This window comes from Pleurodeles waltl, chromosome 9, assembly GCF_031143425.1.
Source record: "Pleurodeles waltl isolate 20211129_DDA chromosome 9, aPleWal1.hap1.20221129, whole genome shotgun sequence".
Lineage (NCBI taxonomy): Eukaryota > Metazoa > Chordata > Amphibia > Caudata > Salamandridae > Pleurodeles > Pleurodeles waltl.
Window position 1 is genome coordinate 527,853,984 of NC_090448.1, and position 19,953 is coordinate 527,873,936.

General features: G+C 47.6%; 1 protein-coding gene across 1 annotated transcript in view; it reads right to left on the bottom strand.

The window, feature by feature from the left end:
• The window catches only part of LRRC9 (leucine rich repeat containing 9), a 640,455-nt gene that overhangs the window by 588,212 nt on the left and 32,290 nt on the right, over positions 1 to 19,953 (bottom strand). The window contains exon 2 of the mRNA XM_069207426.1: positions 1,464 to 1,549. Within this exon, the coding sequence (XP_069063527.1) occupies positions 1,464 to 1,511 (48 nt within the window). The 5' untranslated portion in view covers positions 1,512 to 1,549. The remainder of the gene's footprint in view (positions 1 to 1,463; positions 1,550 to 19,953) is intronic.

Genomic DNA, 19,953 nt, shown 5'->3' on the forward strand with positions numbered 1-19,953 from the left:
CCCTAGCATCTCCAACCTGAGTCTATCCACTGTCATCTATCACACTGAATAACTTAGAGTAGTCTGGCATGCAACACAGTAGCAGGCTAGGTGAATATGCTGTTTTCGTAGAAGTCACTTGTAATATTCTGTGCCAGCAGCATCTATCAGTATGTTGTACTATATGTCTGTGGTGTATTCCTGAATTTGTGGAAAAACTCAGTTCTGGATCCCACCTCTAACATATTCTTTCTGCAGGAATAGTAGTTCAGCACTACAAGGGACTGTGACTCTGCTCGCTGCCCATTTCTCCTGTGCAGCCAAGCGGTAAAGTTCTAGGTTGGATGTGCCAAGTCATTCATCAAGGGTAGGAAGTTGCATTTTGCCCTTGCCCGATTTGGTAGCAAAGAAGCTGAAAAATATGAGTAAGAGTCGTGACTTAGCAATGGCCAATCTACCCATGGCAGAGAGAGGCAGTTAATTCCAAAATGTAATGAGTCCTGTAGTAAGATTTTGGCAAAGTACCATTGAGCTGATCTGTGTGAAACACTCTGATGCTGATATTTAAATGTGGCAGCTTACTACCTTAATGTTAGGGGTGGTAAGTCCCTCACCCACAGTGTGCAAATGACTCAGTATGTACATGCATGACTTTCGATCATTTATTTTCAATCCAGATCTCTTCTTAAACCTCCTTAAGGCCTCCAACAATTGATCTACGCCATTCTCTGCAGCCGTGAGGTAGATCAACACACTGTCCACATATAAGGATATAACTTGTGTATCTCTACTAACTGCTACCCTTGTGTCTACCTTCCCAGTGAAATATTGCCATTGGCTCCACTGACAGGACAAGTAGCAAACCCCAATTAAGGGCTAAAATTAACCTTCAACGCTCGTAGACCTTCTGATACAGGCATCTAGCCATGTGTGTGCCAGTCCCTCCCAGTGCCCTGGTGAAAAAACATTCACAGTTCGAGATCAAGCACATTGGCATTTAACCTGTATAATGCCCCAAGCAGAGGCATCACTATACTTATATATGATCAGTAAGCATCAAACTGCTACAGACCCTTGGTCCCTTGACTCAGCAGGTACCTGTATAGTGGGAAAGGCAGCCCTATTCATGGCCGATGTCATTACGGCAGTCTGAGAACCAGGCAAAACAAGTAAATATTGTAATCTCAAATGTATCAGCTTGTCCAAGCTTCATAATTAAGATAAAATGGTTTCCTGTATCTTAATCAAAAAGTTATCTTGGGGTAAAAATGAAAAAAAATGGATATGCTACCAAGCAATCTTTAGCTGAGTTGCTCAACAGTGCTGCAGGCTACATTTCTAATCTTTCAATTTGATTATTTGTTAAACACATCTTTAAAAAGGAGAATGGGCATTGTTTGACAAAATTCTAAAATTACGCTTAATAATGAAGTCTTTCAGTCAACATTAAATATTGATTAAAATCAATTTTTGGTAACACTTACCAATTCTTTTATTATTTCTTCTGTGTTCTGGTTTTCATTTGGGGTCATTTTCTTAGTGTGAATGATTGTAATACCACACACTTTGCCTGTGGAATTAAATAAACACCAATGAAGGCAATAGCACTCATTCTATGCTTACCAAATTATAACTGATTGTTGCTATTGTTATAAAGGTTGGACCAACCTAAAAATACTTTGTTTCTTTCGTTAAAAATGGTGCAGGAAAAGTCAGTACGTTCACAAGTCAGATATATATCACAAAGTATGTTGATTCACAATGATCACAAATAGGGTAAAGAATACTGTTTTCTTAATAATCAGAATAGCTCTTTTTCTATTTTTTATTATTTTTTTCTTATACCGATGGAGAAGGTGCACAAGAAACAGATGGCACATGTTTCGCTCAATGTACAGTGCAAACATGGAGTTTTTTCAAGGCTACAGAATTATGTAATGACATGATCTACAACAAAAGAAAAGAGCAGAAAGGAAAAATAATTTAAAAAAATAAATTAATATTTAGAGATCACATAGTCGAGAATAAGGCACATCATTTACAAAATACAGGTGTTCATTGCATACTGGTGCAAATGAAGTGGAAGCACTCCATGAGACTCTGAAAACTGAAAGGGAAATTCAAAGAGCGGAATGCATTCTGATGATCTCGTGCTGGTGCATACCCCATGTGGATATCTGAAGTATTCGACTGAATAATAGAAAGAGGTAACATGTAGTTTGGCCCTTCATAACAGTATTTCTTACAATGGTATGCGGGGAAGGCTGATTGAGGGCAGGGAAAAAAGGGTATGGTAAAATGGGGTCGGGAAAGTGATGTTCAAAAACATTGCAAAAGGGCTCAGCTCATACCAAGGGAACATCTGAGTGTAATGAACCAGAGTGTGTTCAGCAATTAATGATGTGTGGGGCATGTAGTTAAGAGGGTTTGTCAAAAGTCAAGAATGAAGGTGGACGGGCAAGAAAAGTGGTGGATATACTGCTTACTTCTTTGGTGAGAGACATCAACTTCAGTACCAATGGAAACCATTTTTGTAAATATTACATTTTCTATACTGCCTCTCTTAAACAGCAAAAAGTAAATAGAAAAGGTAGTTAAACCCTTCGCCGCCAGGTCTTTTCCCCCTCAGGTGCTGGGCCTTTTTTTGGCTATTTGGAACAGTTTGCGCTTAAGCCGTCTGTAGGCGATGGGTGTGGTGTAGGGGTGATAGAGGACACAAACACTGAGGTTAACTACCCTTTTCAGGGGTTTACGTGCTTTTATTGTTCTTGGCGGCAGTAAAGGGATAATAACCTAGAATAGTCTGTTAGTAACTCATGGTTCTGAGTTTCCTTTTCCTTTTCTTCTCTTCCCGCTCTGGTCTCTATCCGTCTCAGATGGGGTTGTTTATTTCTTCCCTTTCTTTTTCTTTCCAGATGGCGTGTTCCGGTATCCTGGCGGCAGGTTTCCTCGGAAGAACACAAACAAGGTGGCAGCCGGTAAGTGGGGAGGGTAAGCACTTGTTTATTTCTGTATATAGGGGTATGTGAGGGGAGGTTAAATACGAAAGGGGGGGGTGTGATGGAGGGGTTACTCTATTCTTTTAGTGGGGAGGTGAGTGGGTTTCTTTTTCCTAGTGTCAACACAGTATACGTGATTATTATGGTGCCCAGGGAACTTATCCCACCTCAGACGCTCCCCTTTTAGAAATAGTCACCCTGTCTCCCTTCCTCCCCTTTCCACCCCTTTCTAATCCTCCCCTCGCTTCCTACCCTTTCCCTTCCCTGGGTTCTGCTGCGGCCCTTTACTAGAGCACGTACCTTGCCCAGCCACGACCCTCCTGGGCCGTGGCAGGGTGTCGCGTCCTCCGTCTCCTCTCGGGGTGGCTCTTCAGTCTTTTCTTCCCTCTCCCTTCCTTGGTGTCCCGGGTTGGCGCTTCTCTCCGTCTCTCCTTCTCGGTCCGGTTTGGCGCTTCTCCCCGTTTCTTCTGCGTGGTCTGGCTCGGCGTCTCTCTCCTTCTCGCGCTGTCGTATGGTCTCTCCCTCTGCCTCCGTATCGCGTTCCTGGGAGGAGTGCTGTCCCGTCCCGCTGCGTCCTTCTTCAATGTCGGCAACCCGGAACTCCGGGGCTGACTTCCGTCTCCTCCCCCACGCGTCTCCATGACGACGGGGTTGTAGATCTGGCGAGGCGTTCGAGGAGCGCCAGGATTGGGATTCTTGCGGCGCCCTCCTACACACCCCTTCCCATGAACGGGACTGGTATAGGCCCGAGGAGTCCGGGCAGCGGGAGAGGAAGTCTGCGGGACATTGGCGAGCCCCAGGGATATGGCGGATCTGAAAAGTAAAGGGTTGCAGTTCAAGGAACCAGCGGAGTACTCTGGAATTGGTGTCCTTATGGGAAGCCAACCAGGTTAAGGGCGCATGATCGGTGTAGAGGATGAACGGGCGTCCCAGGAGATAATACTGCAAACATTTGATTGCCCATTTAATGGCTAGACATTCCTTCTCTATAGTGGGGTAGTTCGTTTCCCTAGGCAATAGCTTCCTACTGATGTAGACTATCGGATGTTCATGTCCCTGGCGGTCAGGTTGTGCCAACACGGCCCCTAACCCGACATTGGATGCGTCCGTAAAGAGATGGAAAGGCCTGGTAAAATCGGGACAACGTAACACTGGTTCAGTTGTAAGGGCTTCCTTGAGCCACTGGAATCCCTGAAGTTGGGAGGGGGAAAAAGGAGGTAGGACAGTCGGGTATTGTTTTTTTAAGAGGTCCGTAAGGGGGGCTGTTATAGTAGAGTATTGAGGGATGAACCTTCGGTAATATCCAACTAGCCCCAGAAAAGAGCGAAGTTCCTTCTTTGTGGTAGGAAGGGGAATCTGTCGAATGGTGGCAACTTTATCCTTTTGGGGACTCGACAGCCCATTCCCAATGACGTAACCTAGGTAGGCTATCTGGGTCTGACCTAGTACACATTTTTTTGGGTTGGCGGTAAGCCCTGCTGCGGATAGTGCGGAGAACACCTTTTCCAGGTGAAGGAGGTGGGTAGACCAGGTAGAACTAAAAATAACAATGTCATCAAGATATGCGGCTGTAAAATCATGGTAGGGTCTTAGTAGTTGATCCATTAGTCGTTGGAACGTTGCTGGGGCACCATGAAGCCCAAAAGGGAGCACCGTGAATTGATACAGACCTGAAGGGGATACGAACGCCGTTTTTTCTTTGTCAGTGGGTGCTAAGGGGATCTGCCAATACCCCTTTGTCAGATCAATAGTAGTCATATATCGGGCCTGCCCAATCTTCTCCAAGACTTCATCTACCCGAGGAATGGGGTATGTATCAAAAAGGGATATCTCATTGAGCTTCCGGAAGTCAATGCAGAAGCGGATAGAGCCATCCGGCTTCGGCACTATGACAATCGGAGAACACCACGGGCTGGTAGATGTTTCAATTACTCCTAAACGCAACATTTTATCTATTTCCTCTTCTATGAGGGTTTTCCTTGCCTCGGGAATTCGATAAGGTCGTTGGCGTACTACTTTTCCTTCCGGGGTTCTAATGTGATGTTGGACCAGTGCTGTTTTCCCCGGTAGTTCAGAAAAGAAGTAGGCATGACGGTGGACTAACTCCGTCATTTGCCGGGTCTCTATCTCGGAAAGGGACTCATTGATTTTGGGGAGCTGTTGAGGGTCATACAGTGAGGTGGGGCACAATTCCAACCCTAAAGGTTGAGTCGGCGTGATCAGACATCCCCTCGCTAATGCTAAGTTATCGCTTGCGGGTTCTTCCCATTTCTTTAATAGGTTAATGTGGTAAATCTGGGTTCGTCTCGGATTATTACTTAATTCTAATAAATAGGTAACGGGGGTAACTCTTTTTAAGATTTTGTATGGTCCCTGCCATTTGGCTATTAATTTGTGCTCTGAGGTGGGCCTGAGGATTAACACCTTGTCATTGTAAGGTCCTGAGTTTGGTACCCTGGTCATAGTAAGTTTTTTGGTTATTTTGGGCTTCTGTTAGATGCTGCCTTACGTCCTCCCATACTGATTGGAGTTGGGTTTTTAACTTATGGACATAGTCTAGGATAGGACGTTCTTCGTTATCCTCCTCCTCCCAGAGTTCCACTGCCATATCTAGAAGGTTTCTTGGTTGTCTCCCAAATACAAGTTCAAACGGGCTATGCCCAGTAGAGGATTATTCGTGTGTCCTTATCGCGTACAATACTAAGGGAAGCTTCTGATCCCAGTCCTTACCTGTCTCATTCACCACTTTCCTTAAAAGGGTTTTTATGGTGCGATTATACCGTTCCACCAATCCATCCGTTTGTGGATGGTAGACAGATGTTTTTATCTGTTGAACCCCTAGGGATGTACAGATTTGTTTCATTAGCCCTGAGATGAATGGAGTTCCCTGGTCCGTAAGGAGTTCTTCTGGGAATCCCACCCGGGAAAAAAAGGATATCATAGCTTGTGCTACGTTTTTCGTAGTGGTGCTGGAAAGGGGAATGGCCTCGGGGTACCTACTTGCGTAGTCTACGAGCACGAGAATGTGGGTATGCCCTTTACTAGACGGTAAAAGAGGTCCAACTATGTCCATACCGACCCGTTTGAATGGTATATCAATCAGAGGTAGGGGTCGTAATGGTGCTTTACGGAGGGTTCCTGGCTCCACAAGTTGGCACTTAGGACATTGAGCACAGTACCTTCTGATATGGGCATATACTCCCGGCCAGTAAAACCGCCTGAGTAAGTATTCTTCCATTTTCTCCCTACCACAATGTCCTCCCCCCGGTTGGTTATGGGCTAGGAAGAGTACCTGGGTTCGGTAAGGTTCGGGAACGACAAGCTGTCTTTTCTCCCCATTTGTTTTGGTGGTGACCCTATATAACAGGTCTTTTGAGGTCAAGAAGTAAGGACCTACCTCTCCAGTTGAGGCGGTTTTAGCATTCTTCCAAGCATGTTCTAAGGTGGGATCCTCGTGCTGACTCATCCTAAACGATATGGGGGCTGCGTCTAGGAGGGCCACGACTCCTCCTTTGTTTTGTTGGTCCTGTTGCCAGGCGTACTTCTGTTTCTCCGTTCTCCTCTCTTTTCGTGTTAACTTCCGTCTGGTGGGATGACTAGGTATAGCATCATCTCGGAATGGCGCATCACCCCACCAGTTGTCCACTGGGTTTTTCTGTCTGGTCCTGTCTAAAAGGTCGTCGAATCTTTGATAGTCCGTTCCTATTACACATTCCTCTATTAGGTTGTCCATGAGCCCCACAGGCAGACTGTCTATATGTCCGTCCCAGCCTATGTTTATGTTGAGAAGCGGATACTGGGCTCGATCTCCATGGACACAGCATATCGTAACCCATTGGTCCTCAGAGGGTGGTATATGGTGAATCAGACTACGTCGGACTACTGACTGACTACACCCGGAGTCAATTAAGGCCATAACAGGTTTTCCGTTGATCATCAGGGGGTATTTAAAGGACACGTCACTCTTTCCTAGGCATAAGACTCTGCCTCTAGTTACGCCTATCTCCATTGGTTTTATACCCTCCTGCTTTCTGGGACATCCACGGGCGATATGGCCCCACTCCCCACAGTTGAAACATTGGGGTTGCTGCATTGGGCTTCTCTCCGGGTTCCGAGATAGGCCGGTCTCTTCTGTTGTTCGTCGCGTGTGGAATTGAGTAGGAGGTATTGGTGGTTTCCCCATGGGGCGGACGGGTTGTGGTTTACCCTCTCCTGATCTGTGATAGGCACAAGCTAGATCAACCGCTGTCTCAGTATCTATATTGGGGTGTTGTCGGATCCAGTGTCGGGTATGGGGCGGTAGGGAATCTAGATATTGCTCCAGAATAATAGCCTTAATTATGTCCTCACGTTCCGTTCCTAGTGGCCCCAGCCACTTCAACCCCAGATCCTTCACCCTGTAATAGTATGTCCGAGGGTCTTCATGGGGTCCCCACTTTACTTTCCGGAATCTAGTTCTATAATATTCGACGTCATGTCCGACTCGTTCCAAAATACTCTTCTTTATCTCGGCATACGGGGTGACACCTCCTGGATTTGCGGCCTGATAAGCGGATTGGAGGGTTCCTGTCAGGAGGGGAGCTATATACTGACCCCACCTCTCTTCCGGCCATTGAGCACTTGAAGCGACTCTCTCAAAGTTCGTAAAAAACGAGTCGGGGTCTTCTCCTTCCTGGTATTTTTGTAGGACGGAACTTGGCACATTGGGATGTACCTTACTTGCAGCTATAGTGTCGGTCAGCTTTTGAATGGCAGTCTCATGGACTAATTGATTACTGGCCATAATGGTGGCTTGGCTTTTCAATGCCGACTGTAGGGCCTCCCTATCCTCCTTGGCCTCTCGTTGCTGGGCTTCCCAGACTAGCTGTAGATGGCGCTGTCCTTCGGCCAACTGTTTAATAATTTCTTCAAGACTGGACTTGTCCTCCATTATCCCGTACCCGTCAGATCCCACTTCTGACACCACTCTAGGCGATGGGTGTGGTGTAGGGGTGATAGAGGACACAAACACTGAGGTTAACTACCCTTTTCAGGGGTTTACGTGCTTTTATTGTTCTTGGCGGCAGTAAAGGGAAAATAACCTAGAATAGTCTGTTAGTAACTCATGGTTCTGAGTTTCCTTTTCCTTTTCTTCTCTTCCCGCTCTGGTCTCTATCCGTCTCAGATGGGGTTGTTTATTTCTTCCCTTTCTTTTTCTTTCCAGATGGCGTGTTCCGGTATCCTGGCGGCAGGTTTCCTCGGAAGAACACAAACAAGGTGGCAGCCGGTAAATGGGGAGGGTAAGCACTTGTTTGTTTCTGTATATAGGGGTATGTGAGGGGAGGTGAAATACGAAAGGGGGGGGTGTGATGGAGGGGTTACTCTATTCTTTTAGTGGGGAGGTGAGTGGGTTTCTTTTTCCTAGTGTCAACACAGTATACGTGATTATTATGGTGCCCAGGGAACTTATCCCACCTCAGACGCTCCCCTTTTAGAAATAGTCACCCTGTCTCCCTTCCTCCCCTTTCCACCCCTTTCCACCCCTTTCTAATCCTCCCCTTGCTTCCTACCCTTCCCCTTCCCTGGGTTCTGCTGCGGCCCTTTACTAGAGCACGTACCTTGTCCAGCCACGACCCTCCTGGGCCGTGGCAGGCTGTCGCGTCCTCCGTCTCCTCTCGGGGTGGCTCTTCAGTCTTTTCTTCCCTCTCCCTTCCTTGGTGTCCCGGGTTGGCGCTTCTCTCCGTCTCTCCTTCTCGGTCCGGTTTGGCGCTTCTCCCCGTTTCTTCTGCGTGGTCTGGCTCGGCGTCTCTCTCCTTCTCGCGCTGTCGTATGGTCTCTCCCTCTGCCTCCGTATCGCGTTCCTGGGAGGAGTGCTGTCCCGTCCCGCTGCGTCCTTCTTCAATGTCGGCAACCCGGAACTCCGGGGCCGACTTCCGTCTCCTCCACCACGCGTCTCCATGACGACGGGGTTGTAGATCTGGCGAGGCGTTCGAGGAGCGCCAGGATTGGGATTCTTGCGGCGCCCTCCTACACCGTCATACATTTTTGTCCACATAAGCTACCCACGCCAAATGTGCATCCTTTTTTTCCAACACCCTAGGAATTCTAGAGGTACCCAGACTTTGAGGGTTCCCCTGGAGGAGACCAAGAAATTAGCCAAAAACAGCAAAAAATATATTTTTTACAAAAATGGGAAAAATGAGCTGCAGAAGAAGGCTTGTGTTTTTTCCCCCCTGAAAATGGCATCAACAAAGCGTTTGTGGTGCTAAAATCACCATCTTCCCAGCTTTCAGGAACAGGAAGACTTGAATCAGAAAACCACATTTTTCAACACGATTTTGGCATTTCACTGGGACATACCCCATTTTTACTATATTTTGTGCTGTTAGCCTCCTTATGTTAGTGACAGAATTGGTGTGAAACCAATGGTGGTTTCCGGAAAGCAAAACATTTCTGAAAAGTAGACAGAATTCTGAATTCAGAAATTGGTCATTTGTGTAGATCCTACAAGATTTTCCTACAGAAAATAACAGCTGAAATAAAAAATAAATAAAATTGAGGTGAAAAAAAACCCAGCCATTTTCTCCACGTTTTACTCTGTAACTTTTTCCTGTTGTCAAATTTTTGGAAGCAATATACTGTTACGTCTGCTAGACTCTTCTGGTTGCTGGGATATTTAGGGCTTGTAGGTTCATCAAGAATCCTAGGTGGCCAGAGCCAATAGATGAGCTGCACCTTGCAATGGGTTTTCATTGTATACCAGGTATATAGCAATTTATTAGCTGAAATATAAAGAGTGAAAAATAAGTATCAAGAAACCTTTGTATTTCCAAAATGGGCACAAGATAAGGCATAAGAAGCAGTGATTATTTGCACATCTCTGAATTCCGGGGTGTCCATACTAGCGTATGAATTACAGGGCATTTCTCAAATAGATGTCTTTTTACACACTGTCTTACATTTGGAAGGAAAAAATGTAGAGAAAGACAAGGGGCAATAACACCTGTTTTGCTATTCTGTGTTCCCCAAAGTCTCCCGATAAAAATGGTACATCACTTGCAAGGGTAGACCTAATGCCCGCGACAGGAAATGCACCATGGGCAGATCACATTTTTACATTGAAAACTGACGTGCTTTTTTAGAAAGTGCCTAGTTGTGGATTTTGGCCTGTAGCTCAGCCGGCACCTACAGAGACCTACGAAACCTGTGGATTTTAGGGGAATCCAAGATGGGGTGACTTGTGGGGCTCTCACCAGGTTCTGTTACCCAGAATCCTTTGCAAACCTCAAAATTTAGCCCAAAAAACACTTTTTCCTCACAATTCGGTGACAGAAAGTTCTTGAATCTGAAAGGACCCACAAATTTCCTTCCACCCAGCATTCCCTCAAGTCTCCCGATAAACATGGTACCTCACTTGTGTGGGTAGGGCTAGTGCCCGCAACAGGAAATGCCCCAAAACACAACGTGGACACATCACATTTTCCCAAAGAAAACAGAGCTGTTTTTTGCAAAGTGCCTAGCTGTGGAGTTTGGCCTCTAGCTGGGCCGGCCCCTAGGGAAACCTACCAAACCTGTGGATTTTTTTAAACTAGACAACTAGGGGAATCCAAGATGGGGTGCCTTGTGGGGCTCTCACGAGGTTCTGTTACCCAGGATCCTTTGCAAACCTCACAATTTGGCCAGAAGAACACTTTTTCCAGATATTTTTGTGTCAGAAAGTTCTGGAATCTGAGAGAAGCCACAAATTTCCTTCCACCCAGCATTCCCCCAAGTCTCCCAATAAAAATGGTACCTCACTTGTGTGGGTAGGCCTAGTGCCTGCGAAAGGAAATGCCCCAGAACACTATCTGGACACATCAAAATTACCAAATACAAAACTACCTGTTTTTGCGGGGGGCTCAGCCACCATATAGGGAAACCTCCCAAACCCAGACATTTCTGAAAACTAGACACCCGAGTGAGTCCAGGGAGGTGTGACTTGCATGGATCCCCCAGGTGTTTTCTTACCCAGAATCCTCAGCAAACCTCAAATTTAGCTAAAAAAATCGAATGTATACATTTTTGTGTGGGATCACCTCACTGGGACAAATGTCCTACCACCCAACGTTCCCCTCAGTCTCCCGGTAAAAATGATACCTCACTTGCACTATGACAGGGAAGAGCCAAAAACATGTCGGATCCAAAAGGGCAGTTTGAAAATAAATATTTTTAGGCTGACAAGTGGGACAGAATTTTTATCAGTATAGATGCAACAATGCTGGGTGGTAGGAATTTTGTGGATTCCTGCAGATTCCGGAAGGTTCCATCATAAAAATGTGGGGAAAATGTGCGATTTCCAGCAAAATTGGAGGTTTGCAGGGCATTGTGGGTAAGAAAATGATGCGGGGTGCATGTGAAGCACACCAACCTGTACTCACCGAGATATTTAGTTTTCAGGTGTGTCTAGGTCATGTGTATTTTTCTACATGGCAGCGTCCCAAGGTCCAAAAAGTGCAGCCCTCACCATTCCAAGTGAGATGATTTTGAGAGTCAGACAAGCTCTCATGGCCCACATGTAAAACCAAAACCCAAAATAATCAAATGTCCTCTTGCTTGCCGTGGGATAAGATGTTTTAGTGTGCAGATGAGAGCTGAAAGACTGTTACCCCCTTCAGTTGGGGTGGGGGAATAACCAGCCCACTTATATATTTTTTTTTTATTCCCTGGCATCTAGTAGGCATTCTCAATCCCCCCCCCCCACCCCGGGGAGTGGATCAGGGGTAATTGCCCCATTTGCCCACCAGTGGGCAGAACAACTTTGTCCCCATTTATTTGGGATGGGGGTATAGCCATACCCCCACCCTCTTTTTTTAAAAACAATTCTTCCCTGGTGTCTGGTGGGGTTTCTGCCCCCCTTGGGGGGCAAATGAGCCTTACAAAAATAGGCCGATCTGCCCCAAAGGGGGGCAGAAATGGCCTAAAATAAATTTGCCCCACAGGGGAGCAACCCTTGCCTAAGGGGTCACTCCCCTCGTGTGAAATTGGTTAAAAAACAAAAATCCCTGGCATCTAGTTGTTTCTGTCCCACTCAGGGGCAGGCTGGTCTAAGAAAAGGTGGGCAGAAATGGCCTAAAATAAATTTGCCCTTGCCTAAGGGGTCGCTCCCCATCTGTAAAAAAAAAAAAAGAAAAAAATCCCTGGTGCCTAGTGGTTTCTGCCTCCTTTGGGGGCAGATCGGCCTAATTAAAATAGGCTGATCTGCCCCGAAGCGGGCCAGAAATGGCCTAAAATAAATTCCCCCCACCCGGGGAGCGACCCTTGCCTAAGGGGTCACTCCAGTTGCATGAAACTGACCTAAAAAAAAAAATCATAAAAACCAAATCTCTGGTGTATAGTGGCTTCTGCCCCCCCGCCCCCCCCCCCGGTGGGCAGAACAACTTTGAAGCGGGATGTGGGTGGGAGGCCAACAGGGGGAGCGCTAGCGCTCCCCCCCATGGACCCGGTGCCGGACAAGGTGGTCTTTTCCCTGGCACACAGGAACCGTGTGCGAGGATGAGACCACCTCGTCCCAGGCACCGTGGGGGTTAAAAGAACATCTCACACCATTTGCAGACTTTAGGGAGAAGCCGAAACCTAACCAGAGAGAAGAAGCAACAGCTAGTTGTTCATTTCCACTCTAAGGCTAAACAATCATGAACCAGGAATATGTTTGGTCACCTTTAAGGCCTGCAAAATCAAAATGGCATTCATATTCCCAAAAAATTGATTTTCAGCACATTTTTCTAGATGGATCTATTTCTGTCTGTACCAAAGCAAGCAGGATGCTCTTTTGCTGCCAGAGCAGAGGAGACTATCGTAAGTATTCCTTGGTGAGCAACCACAGAATGCTCACAACTGCGCAGAGCAGACCTATTCATGACTATTCGCAACCCAACAATAGTAGCCAAACAAATAACTACTAGTAAATCAGACATAACAATGCTCTTGGCTGGATTGCTAGAAGCGCACACTGGCAATGTAGTTCCTACACCCTGTACACAGGTAAATGCCACTGGGATGGGTGAGTCTCTTGAGAATGGAGACAACAGTCACATGATCTTAACGAGTACATGTGGTAGCTTATAGCTTGAAATTATACTTCCATACACAGTTCTTAGTTGAACAATGATTTATTGAAGCAAAATCTGACCCCATCAGGGAAGAGTGCAGCAGTCATCATACAGCAGAAGAGCCTCCTCTTGATCTGCCCCCAACGTTCCAAGCACTACCATTTTCTGCACATTCCAAGGTGACATCATACACATTCCAATCTTTAAACATCACAACATATCTTCCTCCTTTACAAAACTAATTGAACCTATAAACAAAGATGAAATACATTCTATAGTGAGAAACCTAGACATAAGCTATTTACACAAATAAAGCTCTAAGTAACCTGAAAGACAAGAAATAACCTAATGACAACAAAGTATGTCTCATACATACAAAATAATTGAATCTCAAAGGCTTGTGAATTTTCCTGCCAAACCTCCCACTTTCAGCATTTCCTGTGTCTTGAATGTGTTCTTCAGACCTTTCATCTGCTTGTCTCCGATTACACTCCCTTGACATATATGGACTATTCAAGTTGTCCCCATTTTACAATTCCTCACACATCTCATCTTGTCTTTGAGTGTTTACCTTCTCCTCACACAGCCAATCCTTCCTGTTATGCAAAGTACTGCTGTATGTCATGAGTTAAATTGTACTCCCACCTTTGCCTCTGTAAAGTGACACTTGACCTAAATGCCACACTTTTCCATCCTCCAACAAAAAAGAACTGCAAAAAACCTTTGCTTCTCTTACAGGATCATAGAACCTGCTTTCAGCCTTCTTGTATATGCCTAATTTGTTATCCTTACTAAATATCCCACAATCACATGAGTCGCTTTACACTGATGTTACCGATCATACTTTTTAAATACTTTTCTTTCACCTTGTCCAAATTGCTTTTAACAATTTCTGGTGTTAATTCACTTAACCTGGCTTTGCTCATCCACCTCATATTGTCCTTTCTCAATGGAAATCTTCTTCTCATGAGTTTGAAAGAACTGAACCCTGTAGACAAGATAGGTGTAACTCTGTATGCCCACACTATTTTCCATAGTTCTTTCACCTAACACTTCCCTGCACACTTGGCCAGTTGTATTCTACTTTTATGACACTATTAAAAAGCTCCACAGCGCCATTCCCAGCACGATGATAAATAGACATTTTCTTGTGAACAAGGGCGTTTCTATGTAAATACTTTTCAAAAGCTTCTCCTACAAAATGTGGATTGTTGTCTGTAATGATGCACTTAGGTACACCTTCTCTTAAGAATATGCAATCTACAAAACTCACTACACTACTGGTGCCAGCTTTGGAGACTACTTCAATCTCCAGCCATTTAGCAAAATGATCATAACATACCAGTATGTACTTATCTTAAGTGTAGTCTGATATTGGTCTTACCACATCTAACCCCACCAACTCCCAAGGCATGTCAGGAGTTTTAATAGGCACCAGAGGTGACATGTGTGCAAACAATGTTTTTTTCAGAATCATTGCACAATTCATACTCTCTTACTTTCCTCTCTACTGCCACATCAATTCCTGCCCACCAATAGCACTCTTTTACTCTACTTTTGGTTTTTTAAATTCCCAAATGGCCTTCATGGAATATCTCCAACACTTTACCTCTAGGGCATTTGGTGGAATCATCCTGCCATTGCTTAACACTACACCATTCTCTACTGATAGTTCATTTCTCATAACATGGCGACCGGAGCGGCAGAGTAATACTGCAGCTCCGTGCCTGGCCCACAAAAACATCCTGAAATCGGCACCCAGAACCTTTATCGAGGCGGGTGCCATCTGCCCGGCTGTTCGGGACCACCAACGGGTGCGGTGTCCCTCTTCGGGACTCCGGGGTCGCTTCGGACGTCGAGGAGGAGCTGGCGGCCTGCTCAGCCGACGCTCGCGGCCGCGCCTGGTGAGTTTGCTGCCCGGGCCGTGGCCCTACTCCGCCCCCTGACCTCTAGCGCTCGGCGCTGAAATGGAAAGGCATCGTGGGGAGCTGTGAGGCATCGGCGTTCGGGAGTCTCGCATCCCGGGGATCGCTCTTCGGTGGAGCGCTTGCTCATGCCCCATCGCCTGTGGCGGAGTTGCCGCTGCAGAGCTGGGCCTCGTGGGGCCCGCGGCGCCGCGCGGCACGACAGACTGCGGCCGCGCTTGGGATTTCCGGCCCGCGGGGCTCCCTTCCCGGCTGGTTACCGCTTCTCACTGTGCGGACCGGACGATTTCTGAGCCATTTACTGCGGCCCCCCCCCCATGGCGCTGGAATATGGTGATTAATCCGGGCGCGGCCCGAGTGCACCGAGGCTGCCGGCTCGGCAGGTGTTCAGGGAGCTGCGGTGTCTGTACCGCCGACGTGCCTGCGCCGTCCGGAGCGGCCGCTCCGGGGATCCCCTACTGGGCCCCAGGCGCCCACATATGTTCGGAACGATAAAGAGCAGCACACCTCTCGGCGACACGGACCGAGTGGCGGTGAGGGGACGGATCGCACTCCCCCCCCCCGCCCCCTGCACCTCATTCGGCGACACGGCTCGGGTCGCGGCGTGCGGGGGGCTCGATCTTCACTTTGTGGGCTCACTCATGCGAAGTGGGCAGCTATAAGGTGGGTGGACTGGAAACGCCACCCATGTCTTTTCTGCGTGAGCAGATGCACGGCATTGCACCTCGTTCTCGTCGATGCTTCCAGCCTCGCCTGACGCCAGCTCCAGGGATACACGGCACTCACTGAGAACTTCAACGGGCGCACCAACTGCCTTAACAGCACGCTGTTGGCCTCACACCCTGTTCGCATCTGCAATTTGGCATCGAGTTGGGCACCTGGGCTCTACTGGCGGCGAGGCTGGAGTCGGGACGGTGGATCTTTGGCGGAACGAATGCCCCCTCTGGGCTGCACTGAGCGGCCAGAAGCGGACCATAGCCGGTCATTGGTTGACAATATTTCTGCTGACACAGCCTTTGTCCTGGAACACACAGGAGCACCGGGCATTGTGCTGCCCTCTCTGGCGTGGAACACCAAGTATGGTATAGGACCCACCCTGAGTCTGCGGGCTATCGAGAGTGGTGGGAGCCACATGGCGTGGATCAGTCAGACACTAACTTAGCCCAAAACAACAAGACGGAGTGGGCATTCGGTGAATCTAAACCGGCGCCAATTTCAGAAAAGGACACTCAACCCCCTCCTGTAGCACAGCCTAGCGAACCAGGGGACGTGCTGAAGGAAGCTGTGGGTCCGGGTGATCGCTCCCGGCAAACAACTGTCTGATAAAGCTGGCAACACACTAATGTAAATAGCGCGGAAATCATGGTCAAACCAAAACTCCCCAAGACGGGGTCCACTGGAGAAGCTGTTCCTCTCCAACCGTCCTGCCAAGGGGACTCGCAACCGACCACACAGCTACAGTTGAGTGAAACATTACGCACGCACTCCCTTCAATTTGACAAAATTATGCAAGCAATAATGGACACTAAATCCTCATTAGAGGGGAAAATAGACGCTGCAGTACAGGAAGTCTCATTGCTGCGAGCGGACCACCGCAAATTAACTGACAGGGTACACAACTCGGAAACGACACTGAAAACCATTCAGCCCGAAGTGGAAGAAATGAGAACTAGAATGAAAAAAATGGAACTGGACATAACTCAACTACAACGTAAGGCTGAGGAAGCTGAGGGTCGTTCCAGGCGGAATAATGTCAGATTCCTCGGAATCCCGGAGAGAATCGAACTTCCTAAAGCAGAGGAGTTCTTAGAGGCATGGCTGAGGAACACACTTAAAGAGCAGTACCCTACCACAACACCGGTGATTGAAAGAGCGCACAGAATTCCGGGCAGGCCACCTAGGCCGGGAGCACCACCCCGTCCACTAATAGCTCGCTTCTTGAATTATAGGGATAGAGACTTGGTCCTCCAACACTTTAGAGCGGCTGACCAGATCGTGATGGAGAACAGCAGGGTAGCAGCTTATCCTGATTACACAATGGAGGTACAAAGCAGGAGAATAGCGTATAGCAAGATCAAGCAGCTGCTAAGAGAGAAAGGCATCACTTACTCCCTCATGTTCCCTGCACGACTACGCATTGTTATGGACGAGAAAACCTTAATGTTCCCCACTCCTGAAGATGCATGGACCTGGATACACGCTAAGGGATTGGCCGACCCAGCCGGGGACGACACGGTTCCCGGTGAGTGGTCCACAGCTGGCTCCAAAAAAAGGAAAAAAAACACCAAAACATCTGCCCGCCCCACAAAAGCGCAAATGGCATTGGACCGGGCGCAAATATTAAAAGACACAAATTCATTCGCTCGTGGGTTGCTGGACTCAAGGAGTGAAACGGACACTAATGACACTGCCTCACGTGGGGGAGATACGAGCCCGTCCCCCTCTCCGTTACGGGTGGGCCCTGACCTCACGCCGCGATTGGCAGACGAACTTTGAAGGGGTGGAGTTGCCGTTCGTGGCCCCTCGCTGTCGGCGACAGCAACTAGGTACTGCATGTCACTGTCATTGGGACCATCGTCTCAAGTTCCACAGCAAATAACAACTATTAAACACGAGGAACTACGTCTGAACCCTCGTAAATTGTATAAAGGCGTATGGGTCTGCAGAAGAGGAAAATATCCTGCATGTGGGCCACCCAAGGGCTAGTCGTCAGGAGATCCACGACCCCCCACACCGGAACGGTATCCGTATGGAACTGTCTTCTCTGGAAGCCATCTCAGGCACCGGTTGTGCCACTTTACTTAACGGACGTATACAGCCCGTAATATCCTTTTGGTTGTTATATCTATCTCTTTCTTTTCTATCTTTAGCCCACTATGGGCTTATTCTTTTATCACTGACGCTGAGAGGCTGGGGTGGGAGGGCTGGGGGCCGGTGGAGGGGCGACTGGGGTGGGGCCGGGGATGCGGGCGGGGATGGGCGTGTTGGGTACAGATCAGATAACCCCCTGCGCCTAACCATAACACAATGAATAAGATACCTAGTTATAACTTCATAACTTGGAATGTGAAGGGCATGGCAGGGACTAGTAAACGTCATAGAATACATGCGTACCTAAGGCGCCACCGCATACATATAGCAATACTGCAGGAAACACACATCACACCTACAGAGGCTGCTCGGATAGAAAAGTGCTGGTTGGGCTCAATATATAGCGCGGGCGATTCCTCCTTCGCCAGAGGAGTGCTGGTCTGGATAGCGCCGGGTGTCCCTTATATAGTACAACACTGCACAAAAGATAAGGAGGGCAGGTTTATACAGTTAAGGGGCTCACTGGATGGGGAGGATCTTGTGATAAATGGACTATATGTACCAAACATCAAGCAAGGTGAATTCTTACAAACCAAGACCTCTCAATTAACCAATGATCTAACTTCACCATGCATATGGGGGGGGGACATGAACTGTCTCCCACATATAGATAAGGATAGATCACATCCCCCGCTAGTGGCCGCTCCAATAACGAAAAACTCCCATATGCTGGGCGCATGGATGGAAGAACGTCGACTGATCGACATATGGAGACACATGCATCCACATGAAAATGTGTACTCCTATTATTCCCCAGTACACTTATTACATACCCGTATAGACCTCATCCTCACTTCACAGAATATAACGCATAAAATAACAAGAGCGGAGTACTCCGCTAGGGTAATCTCAGACCACTGCCCACTCATAGTACAAATAAGATGGGGAAGGCCCCGCTCTTGCATTCCCACCTGGCGACTCCAAACGCAATTATTACAAGACCCCCCTTTTAGGAAGGACATTGCCACACACATCTCAGCATACTTCACATCGAACAAAGGGACAGCCACCTCCAGAGCCATTGAATGGGATGCACATAAGACAGTCATAAGAGGGGTATGTATATCAACCACTGTGGGAGTCCGGCAAACGCTAATGCGCGAACTCCGCGCATTAGAACAAGAAATTCAAATTGCTGAGGGTGAGTTTATCAAAGATGCCTCAACAGTGACTAAGCTCACTAATTTGCACACTAAATGGTCCGAGACAGACAGACGCCTCGGACAGTTCGACTATCGACACCATATGGCTCGCACGCATGCAGAGGGCGATAGATCCGGTAAACTATTAGCGTGGCTCATAAAGAGTGAACACCGGAACGCCCCCATAGGCGCTATCCGCCTGGAGTCGGGTCGTATAGTTAATACCCAGGCTGAGATAAATAACGCTTTCAAAGAGTATTATAGCTTGTTATACCAAGCACGGCCCCCACCTACTAAGACCCACTTAGATGAATTCTTCAACGATATAACTCTAAGCAGCCTAACTGCCTCTCAAACTATAGAACTGGACAGCCCGATTGAGATAGCAGAAATCCAACGTGCGCTGCTACAGCTGACACAGGGCAAAGCACCCGGCAGCGATGGCATTCCCATAGAATACTACAGCACGTTCCAATCTCAGACTCTAGCCCCATATCTAGCAATGCTAAAGGAAGCGCTGGAACGGGGCCAACTCCCTGAAACTTGCCGTGAGGCTTTGATAGCAGTTCTACCAAAGGCAGGCCGTGATCCCTTAGATGTTCGCTCATACAGGCCATTATCACTACTAAACACCGACTGCAAATTACTCGGAAAAATACTAGCTAACCGCCTGCTTCCCTGTGTGTCAGAGTTGGTACACCAGGATCAGGCAGGCTTCATTCCCGGCCGCAACACCTTCAGCAACATCAGGAATTTACTGCGTCTAATGAGAAACTCCCCGGTAGAAGGCAGACACCAGGTGGCAGTATCATTGGACATAGAAAAAGCGTTTGATACTCTGGGTTGGCCTTTCTTAACAGAAACACTCAAGCGGATGGGGTTCGGGCAAGTGTACATTGGTTGGGTGAAAACATTATATACTGACCCAACGGCTAGGGTTAAAACGGGCGACACGGTCTCCGAAAAATTC